Below are 17,157 nucleotides of genomic sequence, written 5' to 3'. Positions count from 1 at the left end.
TTTTTTTTTTTCACAAATAGCATACTTTGAAAGAGAAACCATTCATTATTGCCCCTTTCTCTTCTCTATATGTTCCTCCTGTAAGAGGGGTGCAAACTGAAATGAACCTTTGAAGAATGAATATTTGTAGGCAAAGCAAGGATGGCAGCAGAAGTCTGTAAGAGTTCCTCCAACAGTGGAGGAACCAAAAATGAAGTTGGCCTCTCTTGGCATACCTGTCCTTCGTCATTTCAGATCACCTTTCTGACTATGTCCTTGTGATTATAAATAATAGGTACCTGGGCCCAGTGTGGTAGCCTAGTGGCTGAAGTCCTTGCTTTGCACACACTGCAATTCCATATGGGCTCCGGTTCCCATCCAGCTCCCTGCTTGTGGCCTGGGAAAGTAGTTGAGGACAGCTCAAATACTTGGGACCCTGTACCCACGTGGAGACCCAGAAGAAGCTCTGGGTTCCTGGCTTTGGATCGGCTCAGCTCCAGCTGTTACGGCTGCTCAGGGAATGAACCAGCAGACAAAGATCTTTCTCTTTGTTTCTCCTTCTTTCTACCTTTCCAATAAAAATAAAATAAATCTTAAAAATAATAGATACAATTAAAATTTAATCTGGAAGCTATACGTAAGGTGGAAAATATTTATATGTGTAATACCCAGCGTGAAATATCCAGGCTGCAAAATTGACTAGATTCTGTAAAACCTGAATGAAAAAAGATCCGCTCCTAGGATTTTCTTCTATGAATGTGTTTGTGTCTCTACATGAAGATTTAAGTATTAGAATTATTATTGCTGCATTATTTGTAATAGCAAAATTTACAAGTAAGCCATGTGGCATTCCATTTGGTCTGAGAAAAAAAATTATGGTATATCCATACATTGAAACAGTGTGTAGCTGTTGGGGAAAAGTGAGGCAGCCTACACACCAACATGAAACCTTTTTCTCCAATACTGCTGACAAAGCAAGGCACCTGTGATACCTTCCTACTGATGCAGAATGATTAGATAAGACCATATAGGAATATTACAAATAATAATTATTTCCAGGTTACCAGGATATGAATGATGATTTTTCTTTATTTCTCAACATTTTTAGTGCCTCTGTAACTTCATATGGAAAACTGAGGAAAAATGAAGACTTGGACAAATGATTGTCTAAGCTTCCACGATAGGATGTTTCCTAAGCTTTGATATTTTTGTAACTACTCCCAATTTTATGAAGAAACAAACCAGAGAGGTGTTCTGTTTCTTTGCTGTTGATTTCTGACTCTACTTAAACACACTGGCCAGGTCTCCAGTTGCTGTTGCTTCTGTTTTAGTCCGAGAGGCAGTGATGCGGTTCCCATGCAAGTCATAGCATTGCGCGTGCTCACGCATTATCATGAAATCCTGAAAGATAATTTGGTTTCCAGACTTCATTACTGGGTTGTGTAACACAGTTAAACTCAAGATTGAAGGTTGAATTAAACATTTTCAGCTTTGAAAACTCTTAACTGTTTTGTTTTTTTTCTTCTCCTTCTCCTCCTTTTCCTGCTACTGCTTCTCTTTCTCCTCCTCCGTCTTCTTCAAGATTTGTTTATTTTTATTGGCAAGGCAGACCAGATTTATGAAGAGAATGAGATACAGGGAGGAAGATCTTCCATCCAATGATTCACTCCCCAATCTGAAGCCAGGACCCAGGAGCTTCTTCCGAGTCCCCCACACAGGTGCAGGGTCTGAAAGCTTTGGGTCAACCTCTACTGCCTTCCCAGGCCACAAGCAGGGAGCTGAATAGGAAGCAGCCAAGACACGTAGCGGCACCCAAGTGGGATTCCAATACTTGCAAGGTGAGGATTTAGCCATTGAGCCATCGCACTTCTTTTTAAAGGTAGTTTTATTACTTTAAAAAATTTAAAGTGTTTTTAAAAAATTTAGTTGGAAGACAGGCTTGTGCGGGGACTAAAAGGGTGGGAGAGAAAGATCTCTTCACTGGTTCCCTTTCCAAATGCCTGTAATAGCTGGAGCTGGGCCAGGACAAAGCCGAAGCACGGAAATCAGTTTGAGTCTCCCACATGGGCGGCAGGGATCCAAATATTTGTGCCATCACCTGTTGCTCCCCAGGGCATACACTGGTAGGAAGTTAGAACTGGAAGCAGAGCCAGTATTCAAATCCAGGCGCATGAAGGTCCTAACCACTGCCAAACTCCCCCCTCACTGGTTCTTTTGTCTTGGCACAGTCTCATGAATAAAACAAGGCAGCTGTATGGTGTTTTTCCTTTGTGACTGAGCATTAACTTGTATTATTTTACCTTTAGATATTGCACTTAATTTTGTAGCTATACATCTGGGTTTTGATAATAATTTAATAACAACAGAAAAAGTCAGATAAGATGATTGCTGTGGGAAAAGGACCTGGCACCATTTTGAGGAGCTTGAGGTATCAAGATGATAAAATTAGTTAAATACACTAATGTCTTTATTCTCTGTATTCTGTGAGACTTAGCACAATCCTTAAATCTAACTTTCTCTGGCTTTTTTTGTTGTTGTTGTTATGCAAGGACTATGTTGGAACCTATTTCTTATTAATAACACTATGGAAATATTGAATAGTTAGTTCACGTTAAATTACCAGTTGATGCTGAATTTCCATTCTTATACTAGGATTACTAGGATCTAAAACTTTCTCCTCCTTACCTCAATTCTTGTTAATAAATACATAAATAAATTACTATTTTTTTTTTTATCACAGATGGAATTAAAATGATCCTAAATTGATTCAATTTTGTTCCAGGCACAGGCAAGTTGTTTATGCTTATAGCTTCCTTAATTGGCTTATAAACCAACTTTTTAGTATGGCTTATATCCTAACAAATATGGTTCATTAAAATTGGAGAAATTCTCTTGATTTATGCATATGAGTCTCATGTGCCCTTTGCAATGCTTTATTCAAATTCATCCATAATCAAATTGCTAACTTATGTTTGCAACTGGTATTCTAATTAGTTTGAGATGGAAACTCACAATACAAGCCAGAAAAAGCCTTTTTGAGTAGAATTGTCTCAAGTGAAAGTTTCATTTTTCATTAAAATTTTGACTATCTATGTTTTGAATTTTTTTTAAAGATTTATTTTTAATTTTTATTGCAAAGTCAGATATACAAAGAGGAGGAGAAACAGAGATGAAGATTCTCCATCTGATGACCCATACCCCAAGTGACCACAACGGCCAGTGCTGCGCTGATCTGAAGCCAGGAGCCAGGAACCTCCTCCAGGTCTCCCACATGGGTGCAGGGTCCCAAGGCCCTGGGCCGTCCTCTACTGCTCTCCCAGGCCACAAGCAGGGAGCTGGATGGGAAGCAGGGCTGCTGGGACCAGAACCGATGCCTACATGGTATCCCAGTGAGTCCAAGGTGAGGACCCCAGCTGCTAGGCTACCGCACTGGGCCCCCATGTTTTGAACTTTTAATTCATGTTTTGAATTGAAAATCTTCAGAGGGAATAAATTCTGTATATCTATTCTTTTTATTTGAACAACTTCCTTATATTAAAAGATTCCTTAATACAATATAGTTTTTAAAGGGAAATCATATGTAGTTCAAAAAGATGCTACATCAAAGCTATATAACAAGGTGAAGCATGAACAGGAAATCCAAGTACAAATGGAACTGTTGCTCTGAACTGGCACGTTTCATTGAGCGTCAGAAACCAACAATCTTTCTGTCCTTTTGCTGTACATTATTCGGTATGCACTTTCTCTGCATCTGATTGGCTCCCTGGATTTTATTTCACTCTCTGTGTGACATTCTCTACAAGTATAAATCATTGGCTGCTGCTTGGGGGGCTGAATGTCCTTTTGAGTGTCCACTGTCCCTTTGGGGCACCGAATTAACTCCTCAGCACCTCATCTAGGACTCACTGCACTGCAGGGTCTGTAAGTCTATTCTGTAAACTCTGTCACCCCCATCCTTCCTCCCCGCAGGAGGTTATCAGACTGCTATTAGAAAGAGTAAGACACTGATAATCAGAATTCCTGGCTGATTATACAGTTTCCTTTGTAAAATTGGACAAGTATCAGAGAGTGGTTAAGAACAGTAGATCTTGAAGTCAAACCAAGTTTGGACTCTTGGCATACTAATTATTAGTCACTTTACACAACTTATTAAGTGTCTATGTTCAGGCCCAGTTGTCTTCAGCATGAAATCGGCACATACAACTCCTGCCAGCAAGCTGGGAGACAGACCGAGTGAAAAGCAGTCTGGTACCTATGTTTTACAATTTGGCCTTTAACTCAATAATTTTACCTTTAGATATTTTTATTATGTTTTAATTCCTTAAAAGTGAGTACACCATGAAATGAAGATACATTACAGTATGCATCTCTGCTCCTGAATAAAAGATGGACTCCCAAAGAAACTATTAAATATATCTTGACAACAGGATGCTGGAATGGCTACCATTGTCTATACCTACAATGTCATGATACACTTAAATAACAGAATGATGACTTATGATTATTGGGTTTTTTTAAAGATTTATTTTATTTTTATTGGAAAGGCAGATATACAGAGAGGAGAGACAGAGAGGAAGATCCTCCGTCCAATGATTCACTCCCCAAGTGAGTGCAACGGCCGATGCTATGCTGATCCGAAGCCAGGAGCCTCTTCCGGGTCACCCATATGGTTGCAGGGTCCCAAAGCTTTGGGCCGTCCTTGACTGCTTTCCCGGGCCACAGGCAGGGAGCTGGAAGGGAAGCGGGGCTGCTGGGATTAGAACTGGTGCCCATATGGGATCCCGGGCATGCAAAGCGAGGACCTTAACCACTGTGCCATCGCGCCGGGCCCTTATGATTATTGTTGAAGGACTATAGTATTGTTATAATATAGTGGAAAACAGTGTGGGGGAAGAGGGAGGGGGAGAACGGAAGGGAAGCTCCTGAGCCTAAGGAACTGTATCATTTTTTTTCTTTTTTTTTTTTTATTATATTTTTGACAATCGTTACATAGTTGATTAGGGTAAAAAGGTTCAAGGGCTATAGGAAAGTAGGTAAGACTAATATTTCCTTATTGTTTCCTTCATGTTTAAAGGGAGATATTAAGGGAGAAGGCCCACCCAGTTTCCCACCCACCCCAGGTAAGGAACCATATCATAAAAAATAAAAAATAAAATAAAAAGAATAGTACAGTAAATAAAACAGTCAGTAATACAGTTTATTAGGCTTTTGTTTTGAGTAGAGGTAACCAATCCTATGTATATGTTTAAAAATTATTTATCTATTTAAAGATTTATTTATTTTTATTGGAAAGGCAGACCAGATTTACAGAGAAGGAGAGACAGAAAGATTCTTTTGTTCACTGGTTCACTCCCCAAGTGGCTGCAGCGGCCAGAGCTGAGCTGCTCGAAGCCAGGGGCCAAGAGCCAGGAGCTTCTGGGTCACCCATCTAGGGATAGGGCCCCAAAGCTTTGGACTATCCTCCTCTGTTTTTCTAGGCCACTGGCAGGAAGCCGGATGGGAAGTGGAGCAGTGGGAACACAAACCAGCACCATCTGATATCGTGATGCTTGAAGGTAGAGGATTAACCGATTGGGTCAACACCAAGTCCTAAAAATTTTACTCACTTGAAAGAGTTACAGAGAGAGAGGAGAGAAGGAGGTTCATTTGCTGGTTCACTTCCCAGATGGTCACAGTGACTGGGAATGGGCCAGGCCAAAGCCAGGAGCCAAGAGGTCCGAGTCTCCCATGTGGGTGGCAGGGGCACAAGCCCTGGGGCATCTGCCGCTGCTTTCCCAGGCACGTTAGCAGGGGGCTGAATGGGAAGTTAAAAGAGGAGATTTAAACGTACACCCAACACTAGCTCCTAATCCTACGTATTATTTTTAACAATGATGAATAAGTATGGAACTTTCTATTGGTCAAGAATATCCTTTTTCAAATAACCATACCAGATAACCAGTGCACTGAACAGTTCAGTACCAAGTAACGGGTGCATTGAGAATGATTGAGAGTGTTGTAATAATAGTTCCCATTATCCAGTGCTTGCCAAATGCCAAGCTCTGCACAGTTCTTGTCTAATCTAATTGAACATTAACTCCCAGTATGCGAGGTGTGTAGTATTCACATTTCATTTACTAAAAATCTCAGAGGCATTAAGTGTATTTGTTTTTTTAAGGATTTACTTATTTTTATTACAAAGTCTGATATACAGAGAGGAGGAAAGACAGAGAGCAAGATCTTCTGTCCATGATTCACTCCCCAAGTGACCACAACGACTGGTTTTCTGCCGATCTGAAGTCAGGAGCCTGGAACCTCTTCAGGGTCTCCCACGCAGGTGCAGGGTCCCAAAGCTTTGGGCTGTCCTAGACTGCTTTCCCAGGCCACAAGCAGGGAGCTGGATGGGAAGTGGAGCTGCTGGGATTAGAACCGGCGCCCATATGGGATTCCAGCGTGTTCAAAGCGAGGATTTTAACTGCTAGGCTGCACCGCTGGGCCCTGGCTTCCTCTTTTGTATGACGGTTAGAATAAGATGTATCTTATCAGGTCACTTTGGTCATTATGTGGAAAGGGTTAGATCATTTGTGTAAAGAAAATAGAAATTATTGGGGGTTGACTAAATCTATCCCAGAAGCGAGGCAAAGGCAGACTCGTATCACCTGGGACAGCAGCCACACAGCAAGACGTTGGTACACTTCCACCCTGAGCTTCCAAAATGCAGGATTTTTTAAATGCTCAAAGCACATCCTGGGTAGTAAGAAAAAACACATACACAGTAAAAAAACAGGACCCTGTCAATCAGATAAGGGTGCAGACAGCACAGGTGGGAGCCGTCAGCAGCATTATCAGGGTTAGGGGTCACTGCCAGAAACAGTCTATTCAACAGAATAAACATGAGTCATGGGCCATATGTCCTGGACTTGTCCTTATCTTAGCTGTTGCTCAGGGGGGTAAGGGCTTGGGTCACCAGGAGATTAAGATGGAGTCACAGTTGTTCATAGTCCACAGTAATGCCCTGTAACGGGGTGGGAGTTCAGGGAGGTGGTCCATTACAAAAGAATCTATAGCCCAAATAATGTGAACCCATGTTTCACAGGTACTCAGGAAATGATTAGGGCCAGAACTTCACACCCTCTATTCTTAAAATAGAGAAACTGGTTGACTTCATAGCCAGGACAGAGAAAACAGCAGAACTTCAATTAGCTTATGTCAAAGAGAGTGAGTGGTCAGCAGAAGGCGGCAGCTGGCTGTTTTTGGAGCAGCTCTGCAGGTCCCCCCCGGGAAGGCGTGGTGGGGAGCAAGGGCTGGGCTGGCGGTCCGGCTGAGCAGCCTGCCCTGTAGTGGAGCATTCTCTGGTGCAGGAGCGGGTCACACAGTGTGTGTCCCATGTCCAGGTGCTCTAGTGGTCAGTCTAAGTGCTTTCTCCAGGGACAATGCAGCTGAAGCAAGGGCGCTTCAGCCTTGCTGCACGTGTCTGTGGTGATCACAGCAGCCTCATGCTGAAGAATATGCCTCTTTCTCATGCGCAGAGGGCAACAGGAAGGAGCGTTCAGAGCACTCCGGAGGTTCCGCTTTCCTTACTGCAGCCTGGCTTGCGCAGGCTTCTTTGACCAACCTCAAGCTCAGGTCTTCCCAGCCTGCTTTAAGTGAAGGTTTTGGCGTGAAAGAAACACTCTCCCAATCCAATTAGAATTCAGACTATTCCAAAGCAGTGATTCAAATACAACAAGATATTTTTAAATGATCATCATTTAACTTTGAGAGTTGCACACTGAAATTAACAGTATTTTCTTGGTGTAGCAGTCTACATTACAATTTCTAGCACTCAGTCTGGTGCACAATGAGGTTCCCGTATTTTCTCCTTCCCTGCCCTCTTCTAGTCAGTGAATGTGTCTGTGCTTATTGGGGACCCGGGCCACAACACCACAACTAATGAATGATAAGACGCATTTGCATGACAAAATATCTTCTTTTTTTTTAAGATTTATTTTTATTATTTTTTTCATTGGAAAGGCGGATATACAGAGAGGAGAGACAGAGAGGAAGATCTTCAGTCCGATGATTCACTCCCCAAGTGAGCGCAACGGCCGATGCTATGCCGATCCGAAGCCAGGAGCCTCTTTCAGGTCTCCCACACAGGTGCAGGGTCCCAAAGCTTTGGGGCCTTCCTCGACTGCTTTCCCGGGCCACAGGCAGGGAGCTGGAAGGGAAGCGGGGCTGCTGGGATTAGAACTGGCGCCCATATGGGATCCCGGGCGTGCAAGGCGAGGACCTTTAACCACTTGCGCCACCGCGCCGGGCCCCAAAATATCTTCTTAACAAACCTTGATGAAATACTGTCCTGCAGAAGACCTGCGGGTCCCTGTAGGATCAAGTGTTTTCTGTTCTCACAGGATGTGAAAGCTGGAGCATCTTTACAAGTAGGCACAGTGGATTTCTTTTCTTCACCGTAAAGGCCATAGCAGAGTGTATGGACTTGTCCTCTGGTTTTATGAATGGGACGTGAAAACACCCACGCCCTGCTCCCAGAGGCTGTCTCAGAGAATGAGCTCTTTCCTCTAGAACTGCATGTGTTCCAAATCCTTGTACAAAGCTGGTAACTTACAATTGCTGATTTGACTGAATGCGTAATCTCTGTCGTCCAGCATTTCTCAGTCTTATTGGCAACTGCAGGGAGTTTCCGTGTTCCCAAAGGAAATGTGCAGTTTACTTTCCTCTTTCATTATGTGGGGGTGGTGGTTTCAACGCTACCACAGGAGGTAAGTTTTGATCATATGAAAAATTTAGACGTCATGATGGGGTGGCGAGGGGAGACAAGGACATGGGGAATGTTAGGCAAGCAGTTCTGTGCGTAATGCAATCGGTGCAGCAATAGTCAAGATTCTGTTTACTCCACTCAGGCTTCCGGGGGATGCATTTCAAAGCTCATACAGCATTCCATTCCTTACAGCAACAGCCATCTTTTTCTTTTTTTTACCCAGATGATCCTTGACTTTATGTCTTAAGAGAGTATTGGTTTTTCTTTTTTTCCCCTCCATCATTCTTTTATTGATAGACAGTAGGAATGTATATAGTTACGCTTCTGCCGTCAGCATATTTAGTATCTGGTGTGGGACACTTTTTGGGTCATAGATGGCGCCTTATTTCTATATCCTGGAGTGATAAAGAGACCTACATTTTTATTCCTGCAGTCATTAATCTCATCTTAAATAGAAAGCATTTCTAGTGTTTTCTCTTGTTTGTTTTTGTTTTTAAGATAGCCTATTTTGGTAGCATAGTATTGTTCCAAATTGCTTTTTAGGGGACACAGTAACCTCTAGGCTTTATAGCAAATTGAAAAAAGGTGGTGGAGACAGCTCTAGCAGCTACCACAAAGCATCTGAGAATTTCTGGAGACTAGAGTAGATCTGGAAACTTCAGAATTCCCCTGTGTCTCATGTCTGGAAGATAAATGAACATTGAGTTAGAGTAAGCCTAGGAATCGAGGCTTAGAGAACCCAAGGAATCCCTGGAAAAACTAGTGAATCTCTTTCTTTTTTAATTCTAGAAATTCTAGCATACGTTAAAACCTCATAACAGAGAGTGGCTTGCTGTGTGTCCAGTGGTCAGACTGCCTGGGTTTGAATTCTATCATTGCCCCTTATGGGCTGCACAACCTTGGGGAAGTTATTTAACCTTTCTTGGTGGGTTCATTTTCTCATGCTTAAAATGGCAAAGATAGTATTAGTAGAGTTGGTTAGAGACTCATACGCATGATCTTTACAGAACTAAATACTAACCATTTAATTTTACAAAGAAAATCCTGAAGGAGGGAGAGTACAGTATAATCAAGATCAGGTGTTGGTAAACTGTGGCCCATTGGCCAGATCTGGACCACCAGGCATTTTACATAAATAAAGTGTCATTGGAACACTGCCATCCCTATTCATGGCTGTCTTCTTGATACAACAGAGTTGTTGTGACAGAGACTGTATAGCCTCAAAACTTAAAATATTTCCTGTCTGGTCATTTACAGAGAAAGTTGGGAGGCTTTGAACTATAGGCCTCATTCTTTTGCATGAGTGTATTTCCTTTATTCAACAGAAATGCTTTGGCTACAGATCCAGCCAAAGTGCTTCCAGCTACCCTTTCTCTCTCTAAATGCATGAGAGTCTGTAGGTCATGAAACTCCCATGAAGTAGCACATTGTACCACAAATGAAGCCGACAGGCTGCCCAATGTCACAGAATGAATTGTGACTGGGTTTTTTGTGGTGGTACTGTGGGCCATTGAGACTAATATGAAAATTACTTTCTGAGCATTTATGCAAGATCATTTAATTTTAGAGCTCATAAACAAGATCAGAGTTATGTGGTTTAACAAAAGGTCTCCTTATGTGTACACGCCCTTGCCAAAAACATGATGAAATCCTGAAACATGGCAAACTTAATGTGCACTTTCAGATTTACATATGACAAGCAGCATCAACTGGTGTACCTATTCATAAATATTAGGAGTGCTACCAGAAGGCTCTCGGGAAACATGGACAGTCTATTAAAGAATACCCTTCCTTCCAAGGGGTGCCATCCCAATAAGACACTCATACCAAAGTTCTTCTAAAAATGACATCTTCCATTACAGACATCCTTGCCTTTCCACAACATCCTGTGATTCATTGGAACCTGTCCTTCATACTGCATGTCCGTTTCTGATAGGAAGTCCACACAATACTTTACAGCAGCTCTGACAAAACAGCTGCAGACAAGAACACTTAAGTCAGCACTTGTCCTAGGTGAAAAGCTGAATTCAATTCATTTTTCAATTTTTTTAATGTAGTTTTTAAGAAAGATTTATTTAGTTTTATTGGAAAGTCAGATATACAGAGAGAAAGATCTTCCATCTGCCGGTCCACTCCCCAAGTGGCTGCAACAGCCAGAGCGGAGTCTATCTGAAGCCAGAAGCCAGGAGCTTCTTCCAGGTCTCCCATGGGGATGCAGGATTCCAACGCTTTAGCCTGTTCTCTATTGCTTTCCCAGGCCATACATAGGCTGGGAGCTGGAAGGGAAGTGGAGTGGCCAGGACATGAACTGGTGTTAATATGTGATTCAAGCACATGCAAGGCAAGGACTTTAGCTACTCATGTAGTTTTAAAATTTAAAACAATCTTTTTTTTCTTTCAACTTAATTTGAAGATGCCAGATTAAATCATGTCTACATGTCAACTGGAAAAGATTTGGTAAAAGATAAGGCCTTCAAATTAGTTGAAAGTTATTGACATGCATATGACCACTCAACCCTGATAACTAGGGGCTTGTTTCATTGTTGATTGATAGTGAAAATCATCAGTGGACAATGTCATTCAGCAAATATCTACTTACTGTAAAAATTCTGTGTTTGGGGGATGGCATGGTGGTATAGTAGCTTTTCTTCTTCCTGTGGCATCAGCATCCTTATATATCCCAATCCAGCCCCCTGCTTATGGCCTAGGAAAGCGAAGAATGATAACTTAAGTTCTTGGGTCCCTGCACCCACGTGAGAGATCCAGAAGAAGCTCCTGGCTTTGGATCAGCTCAGCTTTGGCTGTTGTGGCCATTTGGGGAGTGAACTAGCAGATGGAAGTTCTTTCTTTTTCTGTTTCCCCTCTCTTTGTGAAACCTGCCTTTCAAATGAAAATAAATGAATCTTAGAAATTATTTGTCAGAGTCTAAGAGAAAGAAAGAGCCCCAAACTCAGGTCCTGGGGCCCGCCTATTAGGTGGGTGTTGAGTTTGTAAGCTCCAGGGGTCGGGGATCTGGTGATGGTTGGAATGCTTGGCCTGGGTCCTTGGACTCGCCTGCAAGAACATGTCCTACTTAATGAAAAAGGTGGAGCAGTGGACACAGGCCCTGTTGTAAAAGGAGAATATGGCAGCTCATTTGATGCTTCAGCAGAACAGATCTAACTGGACAACTACCCTCAAATAATCTTGGTGAATGGAATCAATGGACATTGGGAGGATGACATCATCCTTGAATTGGTGAAATTGACAGCATTCCAGAACTACCCAAACCACTTGGACAGAACCCTCAAAATATGTACACATTGAGACTCTGGGTTGATATGAGGTGGCGGTTCCTCATCCCTGGGTACTGGGATGTATGGAAAGTCATGACTGGTTTCCACCTTCGTCTCGCTCTTCTCTCTGAAACAACAAAAAGAAATAGCAAATTTGGAAGCAATGAGTACACCCAAATTTTCCCTAAATCTTGATCCTTCCTACCTGACCCACCATGTAATCATAAAAAATGAAATTTATATACATGAAAAAGAAAGAGTCCCATTTTCCAGTCTCCTGCAAAGGCTCAGACTGAGACCAGGTTGAAGACAGTAGCCTGAAACTCCTGGATCTCCCATGTTGGTGGCAGGAAACCAACTAAGTGTATATTTGGAACAGACTGTATAAAAAGCATGCTTCTTTATATTTTGGTTAAGTATTTTGCAACCAAAGTTCCAATTCCTAGAAGCCTTGAACAAAGATCGGTTTAACATTCTTGGGTTCCCTAAAACAACATACAGAAGGTAAGCACTTAATCACTGTACATTGTGGTAGCAATGAAAGAAGGATCATGCTATCTTAGAAGAAGAAACTTCACTTAAAAGGATCGGATCAAAATGTGTGTGTTTTTTTAAAGTTAAAGATTGGCTAATATGAAAAATATTTGATAGTAGTACATGTGTTGGATATGAGGGGAAAGGAATGCTCTTTTTTAAGAGTGTTGGAAGTTTCCATTGGATTCAATTTGGTACTATATGTATGCAAGTGTTTTTTGACTCAGCACTTCTCCCGCCAGGCATTCATTCTAGGATAAATGAGACATAAATTCCAGAGTAAATTCTCACCCATGTCCAAAGGTTGGATAGTGCAGGGATAAAGCCTACACCTCAGAAATTACTACAATTGGGCTGTAACTACCTCTGGCTAAGAGGGACCAATGGTCTCAGGACCCTGGGGGTGAGAGCTGGGGAGATAGCACTGTTTTGAGAAGAGTGGGATGTAGACAGCCCTGGGTGACTTCACAGGGAGGGGCGCAGAAGCATAAGCCCTTAGCCTCTGTCTTTTCCCTCCCCTTGGTCTGCCCTATCTCCCAGCAGCTGGCACAGCTGGAATCCAGCAGGCAAGGCAGCCTGCTGATTCAGTTTCTGTTGGGCAGTGGCCTGGCCTGGTAAGCAGGGTGGACATTGTATCTGGAAGGGGAAGTGGAGGTCAGCACAGACCCAGCCACCTGAGTCACAGCCTCACAATGCCTGTGCCATGGCCCCTAGCATAAATTATTCCCTTCTTGGAAGCCTGTCTCCTCCATACATAAAATACAGTTGATAATCTTAACCTTAAGCCTTGTTGTTTATATTAAAGCCCTTGGTCTGACGCTGCACTCATAAAGTGACCAATACATATTAGCTATTTCATCGTCATCTTTGTAATTTCATCTAATATTTTTGAAAAGTTTTATTTATTAATTTAATAGGCAGAGTTAGAGAGAGTGATCGTCTATATTCTGGTTTACTACCCAAGTGGCTGCAGTGGCCAGGGCTGGATCAGGTTGAAGCCAGGAGCCAGGAGGTTCTTCTGGGTCTTTCACTGGGTGGCAGGGGCTCAAGACTTGGAGCATCCTCTGCTGCTTTCTCAGGCACAGTAGCAGGGAGCTGGATCAGCAGTGGAGCAGTTGGTGCTTGAGCCAGTGCCCATATCGGATGCTGACACCGTAGGCTGTGGCATACCCAGCTGTGCAGCAGTGCTGGCCTCTCATATTATTTAAAATATAAAAATCATATTAAAATTTAAAAAATGCTTGAAAGACAGGGAGACAGGGAAGGTTAGGGACAAAGATATCTTCCATCAACTAGTTCTTTCCCTAAAGTTCTTGAGGGGAGCGGGACAGCTGAAGCCAAGAACCAGGAACTCAATTTGCGTCTTCCAGGAGGGTAGTACAGACCCAAGTACTTGACCCACCAACTGCCTCCCAGAGTGCACATCTGTGGGACTCTGGACTTGAACTCAAGTTCCCTGATATGGGCATGGGTCCTGCTCCTTAAAGAGTCTTTTAGATACATGCTTACTCTGGTGTTAAGCTCAAAAGGACGTATTGATTAAGACAGATTCCTTCATTGCCAGTTTGGCCTCCAATGAGAGGAAGCAGAGTTGCATGCTGTCTTGGGCTTAGCATTGTCCCCAGTCACCTAGATCTTGGATGGCCCAATTTGGTTCCTACTAGAGGCCTAACTATTATAGCTCCACTATAAAGTGCTTGCTTTTTTTTCACTTTATTCAAATATATTGTATTGTTTAGGGTGACAATGTTAATGTCTTCCAAGTAATTCTGAAAAGTCCATGAAACAAAATGCTACCCTAGCTGGCAGAGGGCCAGTGACTTTTAATACACCATCTGCCAGGATCCTTAGATAGTTTCTGAAAAACCTTGCAAGAGCTTTTTGATGGGGCCTAACTCTGGACAACTCATTTTATTTTTATTTGGAAGTGTGATGTTCTAAAAATGCTATTGGGAAAATCATTTGCACATTTTTAAATAAAATACAAAATGAGTGAAACTTGGGGTTCATAGACTGGGAGGCAGCTGTATGAGAGAAGTCTTTAGGGTGATGTACCTTCATAATTGTGATCTTTGGAGCTGTGGTTAATTAAAAGATATTTGTTTATTTGGAAGTCAGAGTTAAGTTATGATGGAGTGTGTGTGTGTGTGCGAGAGAGAGAGAGAGAGAGAGAGAGAGAGGAAAGAGGAAAGAGAGAGAGACTTCTGTGGGAGACTTTTGCTGGCTTCACTCCTCAGCTGCAAAATGGGCTAGATCTGACTGAAGCCAGGAGTCAAAAGCTTCATTGGGGTCTCCTGCATGGGTGGCAAGGACTCAAATTCTTGGGCCATCTTCTGCCGCTTTTCCCAAGCCATCACTATGAGGCTGAACAGGAAATGGAGCAGCTGGGACTTGAACTGGCACCCAAATGGGATGCTGGCATCACAGATGGTGACCTTCACCCACTAGACCACAATGCTGACCCCCAAGTTGTGATTAATTGTGTGATTTAATTGTTCACAATTAAAAGTTGTGATTAACAACCACTTATTACAACTTCTACTTGTGAACATGTAAGGTGAGCGTAGGAATACTACATTGAACTCGTCCTGAAATTTGCTCAAGACAGCCAGCCAAATTAGCACTTCCTGCTATGTGGTTTGGAATCCTGGCCATCACTGTTTGAGGGGGGACCATTGCAGCAGAGAGCTTCAGCTCTGCACGGGCAACACCTCTTCCTGACCTATTATTGCTTGCACCAGGTGTCAGGAAATGCCAGCAACAAAGTCGTTTTGTTGTGTGTGTGTATGTGTGTGTGCACGTGTGTATGTGTGTGTGTGTTTAAGATTTATTTTATTTTCACTGGAATGGCAGATTTACAGAGGGCAGGAGAATGAGAAAGATCTGCTGTGGTTTACCCTCCAAGTGGTCACAAATGGCTGGATCTGAGCTGATCCAATCAGGTGCCAGGAGCTTCTTCTGGGTCTCCCACATGAGTGCAGGGCTTCAAGACTTTGGGCCATTATCCACTGCTTTCCCAGGCCACAAACAGGGAGCTGAATGGGACGTGGAGCAGCCCAGACATGAACTGGCACCCATGTGGGATCCTGGCAATTGCAAGTTGAGGATTTAGCCATTAGGCCATCGCATTGGGCCCAAGTCATTCTATTCCAAAGAACAAACTCAATAGTCCTGTAGGAACAGAGCTTTCTACAAGTGACACATAGTGGTATTCTGAGGACTACAAATTCTTTCTGGAACAAAATGCAACACAGACTAATGTGTTCTAAAAAATAACATTAGCATTCTCATGTGTCTGTGAGGCATTGAGTCGATGGCTTCACATTTCACATGGTGTTCTGTAGAGAATGTATTCTGGTTCTAGAATAATTAAGGATGACCACTTAAAGGCTGCCATTTTCATATTAAAACCAGCTGCGATGCCTTTAGTGGGAGCAGCATTCAGTTCCTCCCCCAGAGGCAATTACAGCAGCTGAGAGCAATTCCTCTGTGATGAACTTCACCTGTGGGGTGGACGTTCATGATAGATGTGGAGAGCAGAAGTCACAGTGCTTGGAGAGCCGTGAAGGGAGAGGTTGGCAATGGTGCTTACGGCTTTTGTCAAGTGTTAACTTTGAAATCTCTTCTTGTTGGCTCTGTGACATTTTCATTGCTCCTTGGTTTCTTGATTCTGGAGGCTGACAAGAGGGACTTTTTTTTACCAGTTCTCCTTGGCTTGCACAGAATTGGACCACCAAGCTTTCTACGGTAAGTTGCATTCAGGCCCCCAGGGTTAATGTGTGTCCAGGCCATCTTTTTTTGGGGAGGAGAGTCTTTCAGTTTGTAGTATTTTTTAAAACAAGCTCTGGCAGGTTTTATTTAAAGAAAAAATCATGACTTGTTTTTCACCAGTCTGTTCTGGCCTGCTTGTTATGATCTCAGAATCACCTGGCTCAGTGATAGAACGTGTGTTGGCTCTGTAGTGTTTTCCGCATGCTGTGCCCAATTCTATATTATAGCCACTGCAGTAATGGACTCCAGTTTTGGCCAACATGGTGCAGCACTCTATTTCGGATTTCCTCAAGGCTGGACAGTGGTTGGCAAGGTTGACCAGCTTCACTTTGCCTTGTCGGATTATCTTCAGAGACTACTTGTAGCTTGGTGTGTGCTTTCTGCTCTTTAGCACCAGCTGGGACCTCGAGTTGACTGACTCCGGTGACTCTTTCATCTTCTTGGAGGCCACCATCTTCCTGCCTTAGGTACAGGAGGGACCTTCAGCCTAGTGTGGTTGTCAGGATGGCAGGGAGCGGGGAAGGAAAGAGAAACGTGCAGTATTTTTTTTTATCTGCCTAAACGATATACTGCGCACATTCCTTTTTACTTGAAACAGTTCAAGTCTGAATGACATCAGGAAGAAACCAACAGTTAGTGACCAAAGTGTGTTTGGTTTTGCAGATTTCTTTTTATGAGGAACTCAGACCACTAGTCAATTCTTGCCATAACTGAATAGAATAGGGGCCCTGAACTCACGTTGATGTTCAAAGGATGGGGACTTGGCTCTGTTATGGGGATTGGAGGTAGACCTCATGGGGCTCCCTGAGGCTGCTGAAGGCATGTCTGTGGAAGGTGCTTCCAGCTCTAGAGGCAGTTATA

At 42.9% G+C, this 17,157-nt stretch overlaps 1 protein-coding gene and 1 pseudogene across 1 annotated transcript; both read right to left on the bottom strand.

Moving 5' to 3' along the window:
- Window positions 1–3,657: 3,657 nt before the first annotated feature.
- Window positions 3,658–8,606, bottom strand: LOC121159503 (DNA-directed RNA polymerases I, II, and III subunit RPABC4-like). The gene is made up of 2 exons (XM_040984661.1): window positions 8,564–8,606; window positions 3,658–3,839 (listed from the first exon to the last, which is right to left on the bottom strand). Exons 1-2 carry the CDS (start codon window positions 8,604–8,606, stop codon window positions 3,658–3,660), a joined length of 225 nt encoding a protein of 74 aa, XP_040840595.1.
- A 3,476-nt stretch (window positions 8,607–12,082) lies between these two features.
- On the bottom strand, window positions 12,083–16,750 carry LOC121159502 (annotated as a pseudogene).
- Window positions 16,751–17,157: the final 407 nt, after the last annotated feature.

Source organism: Ochotona curzoniae, unplaced genomic scaffold (genome assembly GCF_017591425.1).
Source record: "Ochotona curzoniae isolate NIBS_2020 unplaced genomic scaffold, NIBS_Ocur_1.0 contig_43, whole genome shotgun sequence".
Classification (NCBI taxonomy): Eukaryota; Metazoa; Chordata; class Mammalia; order Lagomorpha; family Ochotonidae; genus Ochotona; species Ochotona curzoniae.
The sequence above is the reverse complement of the archived record's forward strand: the minus strand, read 5'-3'. Positions and strand labels throughout refer to the sequence as shown.

What these genes read in the sequence shown, in the direction of transcription:
- LOC121159503 (XM_040984661.1), bottom strand. Translation starts at nt 8,606, where the DNA reads ATGCTGGACGACAGAGATTACGCATTCAGTCAAATCAGCAATT. An exon ending in ATTCAGTCAAATCAGCAATT is followed by an intron (nt 3,840 to 8,563) that starts GTAAGTTACCAG and finishes GGTGCCCCAAAG; the next exon opens with GGACAGTGGACACTCAAAAG.